This window comes from Acanthisitta chloris, unplaced genomic scaffold (genome assembly GCF_000695815.1).
Source record: "Acanthisitta chloris isolate BGI_N310 unplaced genomic scaffold, ASM69581v1 scaffold15797, whole genome shotgun sequence".
Classification (NCBI taxonomy): Eukaryota; Metazoa; Chordata; class Aves; order Passeriformes; family Acanthisittidae; genus Acanthisitta; species Acanthisitta chloris.
In genome coordinates, this window is record NW_008683376.1 from 3,173 (window position 1) to 15,569 (window position 12,397).

The window sequence follows — 12,397 nt, forward strand, 5'->3', positions numbered from 1 at the left end:
AGTGGTCCCACCTTTCTCAGTAAGTCTTCAGGAATGCAGTGTGTTTGGAAGCATGCCACATCCCTGTGATTCCATAGGCACAAGCATACCTGCCCTTGTTCCCTGGGGAATTTGGAATTGCAGTGCTCTGCAAGTGAAGCAGGTGGATTGTTTTGTTCCCCCACACCGTGGCCAAGTGTGTTTGATGTGCATTCCTCTTACCTTCATGATGGGCTTTGAGATGAGGAACAGATACCTTTAATAGTCAAGATTTGTAGCTGAGTAGAAGATGCTGAAAGAGATGGTGGTGTTGTTTTTGGATCTGTGCAGTGAGGAGTTGCTGCTGAATAAATCCAATTATTTTCATGGACAAGTTCTTATTACGGTGTGAGAGGTCTGGGTTAGTGGTGGGATTTTTTTTGTGAGAAACTTTTTGGATTTGCTGGAGGCATTGGCCAATAACTTTTTGTCTTCTGAAAGTCAGTGTTAAAAGGCCTGTATAATTTAAACTCATGTCCTCATGTGTGTGTTAGGCTTCAGCAGTTTGGTCTATAATGGTTGTTCCCAGTTTTTCTGCTCTGGTGCCTAAATACCTTTTCAAGTTAGTGCTAGTTCTGTTTGTTAATGGAGTTACTTTGTGTTTTACTAATGCCTTTATGCTGTTGTGTGGCTTGGCCTAACTTAGAAATGATTTATGTTCTGTTTCTGTACCAGGAGAACGTGTACCTGAGTAGCTGGAGGATCCAAGTGCTGGATGGCAACACAGCAATATGTGTGGAGGGAAAACGCAAGTAAGAACCAGTTTAGTGAGTTAAATGCAGTGTGAAACTACTGTGGTGCAGCTCAGGGCATCAAACACCACGTCATGTGGTGGGTTTAGCTGCTTTGTCAAGGAAGAGGTGAATGCCTTTCTATGGGCAAGAGGTGGAGTGTGGAATACAGGTAACTACTGGGTAAATCATGTCAGAGTCCAGTCCTGAGCTGATCAGAGATGAAGAGGAATAAAGCAGAGTATCAGATAGCTCTGAGATCACAGAATCATGGAATGGTTTGGGTTGGAAGAGGTTTGGAGCAGCCTGGGGTAAGGGAAGGTGTCCCTGCCCATGGCAGCGGATGGAGCTACATGAGCTTTAAGGTCCTTCCAATTCACACCACTCTGTGATTCCATGATTCTCATCCTGGGGAAATGCACATTAGACCCATATAATGGTAGTTCTGTACCTTGCAGACTGATATGACTGCAGGAATGAGCTGGCAGGAGCACTGCAGTCTGTCCTGCTCCTGCAGCCTCCTGTGCAGCTCGTATTCCATGGCTAATTCTAGCAGCAGTGACATGTTCAGTGTGTCTCCTGCCCAGGCAGATGAGGGCACAGCTGTTTGTGTTCCAGGCCAAGAAAGGAAAATTAAGCACAGAGCATATCCTGCCACTGTACCCCTCATAACATACCTTCCTCATGGGCCATCAATATCCTAGCCTGAAACCCCTTCCTTTCTAAAAGCAGGGGCTTATTTGTGTTGTTCCCGTTGTGTCTTTTGCCAGAGACATGAGGTACCTGCCTTGGCACAGCAGTGCAATCACAGAGCGCTTGGCATGCAACCGGCTCAAGACATCATCGGGCACTGTCTATGTGCTGGAGGGGAGAATAGACTCAGCTTCCATGAGGAAAGAAGGTAGGGAGGGGGTTCTTAGTGTAATATCACAGACTGTTCCAGGTTGGTTTGACGCACCTGGAATTTTAAAGGGAATTGGATTTACATGAAGTGTTAGGCTAGGCTTTATTTTCATTGCTCCACGTGCTCCTCTGTTGTGCTCACTAATAATGAGCTGCTTGTTGGTGCTTACAGGCAGCTCTGGGGGCACAAAGAGTGTGGCATAGATGGAATAAATACTTAGAATCCTAGAACTGTGGTATCTCCTGAGTTGGAAAGGATGCCCAAGGATCATCCAGTCCAATTCTTGCCCTGCACAGACACCCCAGCAATCCACACTGTGCCTGAGAGCATTGGCCAAACACTCCTTGAGCTCTGTCAGGCTTGGGGCTGTGACCACTGCCCTGGGGAGCTGTTCCAGTGCCCAGACACACTCTGGGGGAAGAGCCTTGTTTGATATCCAGGCTGACCCTCCCCTCACAGCTCCAGCCATTCCCTGAGCATTCCTTACCTTTACCTAGCTGTGCCCCAGGTATGTGGTCACACTCTTTAGAGGAGCATGTCTGCCACTGCCTTTCAGGCCTAAAGATGTGTCTGTAGCTTCAATGTTTTCTTCTCAATTGCAGCCCTTGCATAAGTGCCTGCAGGTACCTGACCTGGCTGCTTGCTGACTTTTAAGTTCTGCTAAATACTTGTTTCTCTTTTAATATTGTGAGAAAGAAAGTGACAGCAAGAGGCTTGTGAGCAAAGTGGCTTGAGTGCTGCAGAGCTTTTCTAAGCCTAGGACTGTGCTGGGATGGAATTACCTGGGCCAGTTCCTCTGATCCTTGGTTTTCATGTGCACTTACTGGATATCATTTCCACCCTGTGATTCCAAGCATTGCTGAGCTGTTAGTGCCACTTGTGTTCCCCCAGGGTTTCCCTACCGCTTCATCAGGCATTTCACATATGGGTTCTCCAAGAGGTGGAAGGAGTATGTCCAAGAGTTCCTCGAGGAAAAGAGGAGGTAATTTCTCTAGAGATTCTGTTGCATTGCAATGTTCCCTGAGATTTTGCTGTTTAAGGAGAGTGAAAGGTTGCAGATGTGTCTGAGCAGCCACTCTGCTGTGCTGTGCCACTGGGCTTCTGCCACATCAGGGCTTCAAGTTCACATCATTTGTTAAAGAACTGCTCTTTCAGGTGCTTAGTATTTCTTTTCTTGAACTCCAACTCATTAGGAAAGAACAAAACCAGTGCAGTGAGGATGCAGAGAGTGACTCTGTGGTGGGAACTGTTGTGTTGGAAAGAGCAGGAGGCCCAGCAAAGGATGTAGAGAAGCCTGGAATGAGGAACACCATCTCTCAAGTATTGCCAAGGAACAATGAAAATGCTTGTGAGCATTTGATTATTCTTTATTTTGGGAAAGACCGCTGGAGGTGGCTGGAATGGGTTGTGGAAAAGCTCAGTGTGTTGGATTTGTTTTCAAGAAATGGCTGTAAAGCCACAACCTGTAGAGCCCCCTGGTTTTGCCTGGCCTTAGAGTGCAGTGTCAGCTCTGTCATGGACACACACAGCTTTGGGTTAACCCTGACTCCTTTCTGGGATCTTTGGCCAAACTCCATTGGAGTGTTCAAAGGCAGTGTTCATTCCAGGTGGAATAAAGCCTGGAGCAACCTGCTCTGGTGGGAGGTGTCCCTGCCCAGGGCAGGAGGGTGGTGGGACTGGGTAATCTATAAGGTCCATTCCAACCCCTTAACATACTGTGGAACTGTGTTAAAGCTGTAACCAGATTTCCTTGCCAGCACTACAAAACCTCCTCTATGTTTTTCTTTCTTGTCATTCACATTTCTTTTTCTTCCATTACATCTATCTTTCATTCCTCTCAGTGAGGAACTGTTCAGTGTGACAAACTTTTCTTCATCACTGTCGTTCCTTCTGACTTTCACAGTACTTATAACCTACTAAACAAAGTCACAGTAAGAAGTTCCAAACAGTAAACTCGGTCATTTATGAAGATGATCTCAGCCCTGTTATTTCTAACCAGAACTCTTGCAAAAGCACAACTTGGGGCAAGTGTTATGTTCTCCTTGCAGTCTGGTTTAAATAGAACACTGCTCCTTTGCTTGTGACTCTGCAGAGGTGATTTTCCATGCAATGTTTGGGACCAAGCCTAATTCCCTGTGTGTTTTCTTTGCAGACTCCACACCTCAGCACAGCTTCTGGGGCAGTGACCCCAGCGGGATCTGCACACGCAGTGGGCGCGTCATCAAGCCACCCCTCAACTTCTGGTGTGGCCAGAGAGAGGTTATGGATAGGAACCTTGGTGTCACCTTAGAGGATGGTGGAATGGATTACCTGGACCTGGTAAGATTCCTTTGCTTGTTGGTACTGAAATATGTCTTAAATATAGAGGACAAATCGGGCAAGGTGTCTTAATGGAATGTGTGCAGCTCTTGGGAGTGCCTGAAGAAGAAGGAAGTCTTGGAAACATGATAAAAGCATTTTAAAGCAAACAAAAATTTGTCTTATAATTGTTGTCTGTAAAATGGGAATAATGGGGAATTATTTCTGGAAAGAGACGTGAGTTTTTCTGGAGGAGAAATATATCAGGCAGGAAATGGGGGAGGTCCCACCTTGAGTTCTGAGCCCCTCATGACAAGATAGACAGAGGGCCTGGAGATGTCCAGAGAAGGGAGTGGAGCTGGGCAAGGGGCTGGAGTGCAAGGAGTGGCTGAGGGAGGTGGGGGTGCTCAGCCTGGAGAAAAGGAGATTAAATCAATTTGAGATTAAATTGTTTTGTTTTGAAGGTTCATAGTAGTGAAAAATCCCAGAAAATGACCCGTTCCATCTCCAAGAAGGGTAAACTGAAGGAAGTCAGGAAGACAAGAGGGAAAATACCAAAAAGCCAAAGCAAAGGTAAATACTTAGGGTTTTTTTTTTTTCTATTTTCAAGTTATTGATAGAATCAGTAGCTGAGGTCTGTTAATGCAAAGAAATGGTTGAAGTCTTTGAGTGGTCAGTTGCTTTTTCTGTGCAGATCATTAGAGCAGCATTAATGTGCAGTTTTACAGCTCCAAATATAAACTATTAAATCACTTTGTTAATTACATAATGGGAACACACGGATTTCTTTCTGGAAATTACAGTGAAGGGATTAGGATTGGTTTGAGTTCACCAGTGCAGTGCCCTGGGGGCTTTGCTTTTTAACCTGGATGAAATAAAAGGAATGAAATGCCTTTGTAGGCAAAAGTCTATTCACAAGAGTTTTTAGGAAGCATTTGGTTTTTATAAAGTTTGGGAAATAATAGAACCCTGGAAACAATATGAAAGCTAAAGCAGAAGTTTTTTTTTCCTAAAGCAGCTGCAGTGTTTCCTGCAGAAAAGCTCCCTGGAGCAGGAGTAAAGCTTTGGGGATGTGTTTGCTCCTAACCAGAACTGAGCTTGTAGTTCTCTGCCAGGTAACACTCTGGCAGGGGTTGCAGGTGACCGGTGCTGTGAGCACAGCCATGAGTCACCCTGCACTGCCTGATGCCATACTGGAATCACCTCTTCTAGGGAAAAGCAGTGAGAAAAGAGCCAGTTCCAAAAGAGACTCCAAGTCTGCTGGAAGCAAGAACAGGCACTTCATCGTGGATGAGGATGAGAGTGGTGCTGCAGGCAAGCACACACAAATGAAACCAGAGCTCCCTGCCAGGCTGAGTGCCTTAAATTCCAAAGTGCTCAGCAAACACAGCATGAGCATCCTGGGAATGGGGAGGGAGAGGAGAGCAGCAGCCTCTGTAGAACTGACCGTGTCTAAGCAGGAAGACAAGTACTCCCCGAGGGCAGCCAAGCAGCCTTGTCTAGGCAGGTGTTCCCCTGAGGGATCCTCAAAAAGGAATGAGGAAGAGGAATCCAGTGATGATGTTCCACTGCTTATCAGAAGGAAAAATAAATCTCAATTAAAGGCACAGACTGGGAAGTGGGAATGTTCCAGGGATGGTGCAAGCAAGGCATCGTGTGAGCAAGTGACAGGACAGCCCTCCCAGGATGTGACAGCAAGGTTCAGTGGGCCTGAGTCCAGTGATGGCTCTGGAAGCCTTCCTGAAGGGCAAACACCTCCCAGTGACTCCAGTGCTTCCCACCTGCCCTCCAAGGCAAGGAGGACACGCAGCAGAGCCAACCCTCCCCAGTACTGGCCTGATTCCAACACCAAGCCCAAAAGCAGCTCTGAGGAACTTCACCTAACGGCCAAGAATTCCAGAGCTCCTGTGAAAAAACCAACTAGTGGAGCTCCTAACTCTGCCAAGCCCTCAGCAGCCAGGTCAAGAGAGCAGAAGAGGGCAAAGGGACAGAAATCCCTGGACGTTTTACCAAGGGCAGCTGGTGGCTGGTCCAAGAAGGAACTACAGAAGCTTTACAGGCAAGTGGGTGCTCTGTGTGCACAGGGAAGAGTTTCCCTCAGGCACTGGGAGGGTTGGAATGATCAGGACTGAGGGTTTTCAGCCTCGGTCTCTTGAATGTGATTTTAAAGGTTTTCGTTATGTTTTAATTCCATCTTAGAGAACAAATTTTCTTGACCAGTTAAGAGATACTGAAATACAGGAGACAACTGAGTGTCTAATGTGTCTGGAGGAGTGTGAGTCTGCAGCAGCCTCCTACCAGGGGCATCAGTGTGAAAGGACAGCAGTGAATTTAGGCAGAATGTTGTGAATCCTCTGCCTGCCTGTCAAACACACATTTAATTGTGTGACAAATGCAAACTCATCCATTGAGTAAAAGTAAAAGCCCCAAGTAGGTAAATAATATGGTAAAAGTATTCAGGTTTGCTGTAGGCCATAGGGAGCAGGTTCTCTCCCGACATGGGAGTTCACCAGGACATGTTTATGTAATTAAGCTTTATAAAGGGGAGATTAACTGCAAAGATGTTTAATTAAATCCATAGCCCAATTACTTAAAGCACTGGGCAGTATTTAACACACATTCAGCATAAAATGACCTTTTTGGTTTGGTTTCTTTTAGGTGAGCAACATCAGGCATGAGCTCAGGTCTGGGGTGGGAGGACCTGCTGCAAGTGAGGAGGAAATTTATCTTAGAGATGTCAGCTTAATGTATATAAATACATTTGCACATTCTAAAGTGTCTAGAGAAGACACCATAGGATCCAGAGTGGTTTGGGTTGGAAGGGCCTTAAAACCCATCCAGTCCCACCCCCTGCCACGGGAAGAGACACCTCCCGCCAGCCCAGGTTGCTCCAAGCCCCATCCAGCCTGGCCTGGAACACTCCCAGGGACGGAGCAGCCACAGCTGCTCTGGGCAGCAACAGAAGAGACCAGAGACAGCCCCAGAGCAGATTCCCTAAACCCAAGGTGCAGGGCCCTTCCCAGGCAGGTGTGGGGCTGCAGCAGGCAGTGTGGTGCAGATTCTCCTGCCTGGTGACGCTGTGCTCTCCTGGCAGGGCCGTCGCTTCCTTCCCCAAGCACAGGAGAAGCTTCTGGGAGGAGGTGGCCATGGTGGTGGGGACACGCTCTGCCGAGGAGTGCCAGAGCCAGTATCTGCAGAATCAACAGGACAAAGGCTCCAGAACAAAGGTCAAGAAGACCAAGTCAGGAAAACCTGAGCAGAGAGGTATTGGTGTCTTGTTCCTGGGGGTCTGGGGTGGTTAAATCATTTATATTCAGACATTAAGGGGCTGGAGGTGTCCAGGGAAGGGAAGGGGTTGGGGAAGGGGCTGGAGCACAAAGAGCAGCTGAGGGAACTGGGGGGGCTCAGTCTGGAGAAAAGGAGGCTCAGAGGGAACTGTCTCACTCTCTACAACTCACTGACAGGAGGGTGCAAGAGACTACCTCTGCACTAAGAGAGGTGTGGAGGACAGTCTGGGCCTCTACCACTGATTGTAGTCAGTGAATTTTAATGCCCTAACTGATGTCTAAGAGCAAGGAATGTTTTGGTTCCTGCAGATAAGGAGCCAGAGATAACTGCCAGAGTGGGAACCTTGAAACGGAAGCAGCAGATGAGACAGTTCCTGGAGCACCTGCCCAAGGACAATCATGATGATGTCTTCGCTGCAAGTCCCTTTCAGAGGAGGAGAGTCCAGGTAAACCTGAGAAAGCAGCTCTCCCCCACCTAGGACCTGCCCTGCTTTGCACCATCCATGTCGCTCCTCTCTCTTCCAAATGGGAGAACCTGTAGTTCCTGGGCTAATCCTCCTCCTCAGTAGCTATGCTCAGCTTTGAGCTTGGAATTTTAATCAGAAATTACTTTTTGAGTGTGGTGGCATCAGAAACTGTAGCCAAGGGTTGGGCATCATTGGGAGGAGCATTCAGAGCAAGACAGAGGTGTCAGTTGGCTCCTGTGTCCTGGTGTCCCTGAGCTCAGTGCTGGGCACAGGGCTGGGGACTGTGTCTGGCAGGGACAGGAGGGGTTGCAGCCACTATGGTGAGGAGGGAATGGAGCACTGGAGAGTCTGTGGCAGAGGAGCAGCAGCAGGGTCAGTCACTGACTCCTCTGGTGTGACTTTGCAGTTGCCAACGTTCCGAGGGAGCCGAGATGAGGAGGATGATGACTTTGCGCTCACAGACCTCCCACTCACACCATCCTCTGCTGTCTTCCCCCTGATGAAGACCCCTCAGTGTGAGCACATCAGCCCTGGCATGCTGGTGCCTATCAACAGGTAGGAGCTCGTACTGCCACCCTCTGCCTTTCTCACTTTCCCCAAGATCCTGTGTTTGCCTTCTTGGAGCAGGGACAGCAGTTCAGTTCCGGGCTAGAGCAGGCACAGAATCCTGCAGCCCTTGGTTTGGTCAGAGAAAGCTCTTCCCTGCCTGGAAGCTCAGCTCAGTGTGGCAGTGGAACAAAGGACAGTGGCACATGCTCTTCCTCCTGAGGACAGCACTGGGTTGGGCTTTGGCCTCAGGAGAGTGTTCAGTCTTCAGTGCTTCAGGCCCTACTCACACTGACTGGAATGATCTGGAAATGTGGAGTCAGTGAAGTTTTGCCTAATAGACATGAGCTCCATGTGGGAAGAGGCAGAAGCTTGGTCTGATCCCTGCAGTAGGATTTCTGGCAGGTGATCTAACCCAGCTCTCACATGCTGTTGTGACCCCAGAGCAGCTGCTGTGTTTAACTGCTTGACACCAGTTCTTGTTGGCCAAGCTCATTGCCATTGGTGACACACTCCTCATGAGCTCAGTGTGAGCTCACAGCCCAGAAACCAGCTGAGCCCTGGGCTCCATCCACAGGAGTGTGGCAGCAGGTGAGGGAGGGGATTCTCCCCCTCTGCTCTTGGTGACACCCACCTGGAGTGCTGCACATAGTTCTGGCGTCCCTAGCAGAAGGACATGGAGCTGTTGGAGCGAGGCCAGAGGAGGCCACGAAGGTGATCAGAGCACTGGAGCACCTTCCCTACGAGGACAGGCTGAGAGAGCTGGGGCTGTTCAGCCTGGAGAGAAGGTTGTGTGGAGACCTCAGGAGCTGAAAGGGCTCCAGGGAAGCTGCAGAGGGACTCTTGGTTAGGAACTGCAGGGACAGGACAAGGAGTAAGGGGGAGAAATTGAAAGAGGGAAATTCAGATTAGATCTTAGGCAGTTTTCCCTGTGAGGGTGGTGAGAAACACTGGCACAGGTTGCCCAGGGAGGCTGTGGCTGCCCCAACCCTGGCAGTGTTCACAGTCAGGTTGGCTAAAGCCTTGAGCAACCTGCTCTGGTAGGAGGTGTCCCTGCCCAGGGCAGGGGGTGGCACTGGATGATCTCTAAGCTCCATTCCAACCCCTTAACATACTATGATACCTTGCTGGGCTCCATGTGACTCCTGTAGCTGCCTTCAGATGGCTCCACACTGACTTGCTGCGTTGCATCTGCAGGAATGACTACGACAGACACGTGTTCAGGCTGCAGAAGACTAAGGGTGGCAGAAGCACCTGGGACAAGGTCAAGAAGAAGTCGGTAATGCTGCTTGCCTTGAGCCTGGCCCAGGTCCACCTCAGCCAAGCACAGTTTGCCTAGCAGGAGGAAGAATCCCAGGATCACAGCTCAGTGTGTGCAGTGGATGGAAAGCAGGAACCCTCCCTGGCTTCCTCCCAGGCTCCTCCTGGGTTTTGTATCTGCTGCTGTGGAGAAAAGTCCCTTTGGTTAGAAAGGAGCTGTTGAGTGTCAAGATTAATCCATTGCTTTTGGTCAGTGTTTGTACTGCTTTGGAATTTCATCTTTATGTTCCTGTGACATACAGTGGGAAAAGAAACAGTAATCATAGACTATCCAGAGTGGGAACAGACCCACATGGATCATCAAGTCCAGCTTCTAACAATGACCATAACAGTGGTCACCTTGTGTCATACTCCCTGAATTGAGGTATTTATTTCTCCACTATCCAGGTTTTGCAGTGCCTCTGGCTTTTCCATGAAAAGCCAGGTTCTCAGGAGCACAAGTATGACTTGTGCCTCTAGTTCAGAGCAAGGTAGCTGAAGAGTTTAAATTTTTGGGACAGTGCATCCCAGTGATTAGGAGCTTCAGCCCAGCAGGCCCTGAGCCCCTTCCAGCCCATCATTCAGGCTCGGAGCTGCTGGCTGAGCCTCTCTGTGCTTCCCTCCCTCAGGGTGGAGCTGTGCAGCAAACACCAGCTTCCCGCAGGACCAAGATGAGTGTGGATAGAAGTGAGTATTCCTGGGTCCTCCTCCATTTCCAGCTGCTTCCCCCATTTCCCATCACCACTGGGTGCTCCAGTCTGTTCCACATCAGCACCTTTGCTGTGTGCACCTTCTCTCACTGCTTTTCCCATTGGACACACTCTAATCCATTTTTTCCTGCAGAAGTGCCTGAAGCCTCGGTGGTTGGGAAGCTCTTCGTGGCTGACACACCCGAGTCATCCAGTGAGGAACAAGACTCCTACTTTTCTGTTTGCTGAAAGTTGAGGATGTGTTTGTTGAGCATTTGTGTGTCTTGTCAGAGCACTGGGGTGCAGCTGTCCTGGGCCTGGCCTGGCGTGGGATAGAGAGTTCAGTTTAGGAAATTTACCTGCCTTGGTTTTATGTATGTTTTAATACCGTTCCCATCTTGCCAGCAATGTTTGGCTGTTCCATGTGTACAAAGTAGCACTTCCTTGCCCAGGCTGCTCCTTTCCATTGCCTGTTCCTCCTGGGAAGGAGAAATGTACCTGGACAGCACTGATTGGAAAGTTCTGCTTTATTTTAAGGGAAATGTCCTTGGAGCCATGACTGTACAATAAACTCAGGTACAGTCCTGGAAGTAACTGAAAGTGCTTTTCAATTGCCTTTGCAGAGAGTTTGGAATTTTACATTACCTTAGTGTAATAAACCAGGATGAGTTTATTCTAGTCACAGAGCAATCAGTCTTTGGGGGCAACAGAATGGAACAGGTACAGGGCCTGCAAGGCTTCCTCCTCCTCCTTTTTCAGTCAAGGACTCAGGGAATGGTTTGGGTGGGAAGGACCTTAAAGCTCATCTCATCCCACCCCCTGCCATGGGCAGGGACACCTTCCACCAGCCCAGGTTGCTCCAAGCCCCATCCAACCTGGTCTGGAACACTCCCAGGGATGGAGCAGCAACAGCTGCTCTGGGCAACCTGTGCTAGTGCCTCACCACCCTTCCAGGGAAGAATTCCTTCCCAATATCCTACCTGTCCCTGCCCTCTGGCAGTGAGAAGCCATTCCCTGTGTCCTGTCCCTCCATCCCTTGTCCTAAGTCCCTCTGCAGCTCTCTTGGAGCCCCTTTAGGCACTGGAAGGGGCTCTAAGGTCTCGCTGGCACCTTCTCCAGGCTGAACACCCCCAGTTCTCCCAGCCTGGCTCCATGGCAGAGGTGTTCCAGCCCTTGGATCATCTCCATGACCTCCTCTGGACTCAGCAGCTCCAGTTGTGGCACAGCAGCACTGCATCTCTGTCTCACTTGAGCAGGGCAGAAGTAGGAGTGGCTGACCCCAGCCTGGCACGGGGCTGTGCCACACCCACACAACCTGTTCCAGGAAGGTGATTTATCTCTGTCCTGGCCTCTTCCTGAAAGGGAATTCACTCACCAGACAGCCACGGAGTGGCAGCAGCAGGCTGCAGTGGGATCACCTGAGCACCAGCAGGAGGGAGGAGGGAGCAGCTCTGAGGCCTCCTTAGAACATGGGACTCACAGCTCTGGGCCCATCCACTCCTCCTGCACAACTCAGCAACCCTGTCAGTGTCCTGGGAATAAGGGACACTTGGCAATTCTCTTTTTCCCTAGGAAACACAGGTGTCATTGTTTCAGTAAACAGCAGTTAGCTGCTGACTCCTTCCCTGTCATCCCCACAGAGCTTTGCTTTGCCAAAGCTCTTCAGCCATTAGTGTGGTTTTTAAAGACATTTTGGGACCATCACAGGCAGCAAACCACCAGCCCTGTCCCTGCCCACATCCCCAGGCCATGCCACAGCAGGCAGGGGCAAGTGCAGCACCCCAAGCCCCTGATGGTTCTGTAAGTGTTTATTTACACATTTCACCCCCAATCCCACCCCAGTAAAGTGCAGTTCAGGACAGACCCCTCCCTTCCCTCCACAGTTCCATCCCCCTCAGCTCTTGGGGGCTGCAGGGCCCTTCCCCTTAGGGCAGAGGTGCTCTGGCAGCAGCTGTGGGTCGAAGCTGTAGTGCAGGTGGTGGTGGATCTCTTCAGCCTTCTGCAGACTCACCTGGGCAGCCTTAGCCAGGGCCAGGGGGGAGCTGCAAGAGAGCAGAGCAGGAGCCTTCTCACTGCACTATCTGGGATCTCCCTGCAGCCCTTGGAACCTCCCTGCAGTCCATGGATGAACTGCTATGAGGATGTGACAGCATCAGGA

At 49.8% G+C, this 12,397-nt stretch overlaps 2 protein-coding genes across 2 annotated transcripts in view; one reads left to right on the top strand and one right to left on the bottom strand.

The window, feature by feature from the left end:
- The window catches only part of MIS18BP1 (MIS18 binding protein 1), a gene marked incomplete at its 5' end in the record, with an annotated part of 12,518 nt that extends 2,030 nt beyond the window's left edge, over positions 1 to 10,488 (top strand). Inside the window, 13 exons of the mRNA XM_009078916.1 lie at positions 694 to 770; positions 1,520 to 1,650; positions 2,545 to 2,635; positions 2,847 to 3,001; positions 3,806 to 3,972; positions 4,416 to 4,524; positions 5,164 to 6,010; positions 7,046 to 7,215; positions 7,548 to 7,684; positions 8,112 to 8,260; positions 9,449 to 9,530; positions 10,180 to 10,237; positions 10,394 to 10,488. Of these exons, the coding sequence (XP_009077164.1) occupies positions 694 to 770; positions 1,520 to 1,650; positions 2,545 to 2,635; positions 2,847 to 3,001; positions 3,806 to 3,972; positions 4,416 to 4,524; positions 5,164 to 6,010; positions 7,046 to 7,215; positions 7,548 to 7,684; positions 8,112 to 8,260; positions 9,449 to 9,530; positions 10,180 to 10,237; positions 10,394 to 10,488 (2,268 nt within the window). The remainder of the gene's footprint in view (positions 1 to 693; positions 771 to 1,519; positions 1,651 to 2,544; positions 2,636 to 2,846; positions 3,002 to 3,805; positions 3,973 to 4,415; positions 4,525 to 5,163; positions 6,011 to 7,045; positions 7,216 to 7,547; positions 7,685 to 8,111; positions 8,261 to 9,448; positions 9,531 to 10,179; positions 10,238 to 10,393) is intronic.
- Positions 10,489 to 12,133: 1,645 nt separating this feature from the next.
- FANCM (Fanconi anemia, complementation group M) overlaps positions 12,134 to 12,397 on the bottom strand; it is a gene marked incomplete at its 5' end in the record, with an annotated part of 26,213 nt that continues 25,949 nt past the window's right edge. The window contains one exon of the mRNA XM_009078917.1: positions 12,134 to 12,281. Within this exon, the coding sequence (XP_009077165.1) occupies positions 12,134 to 12,281 (148 nt within the window). The remainder of the gene's footprint in view (positions 12,282 to 12,397) is intronic.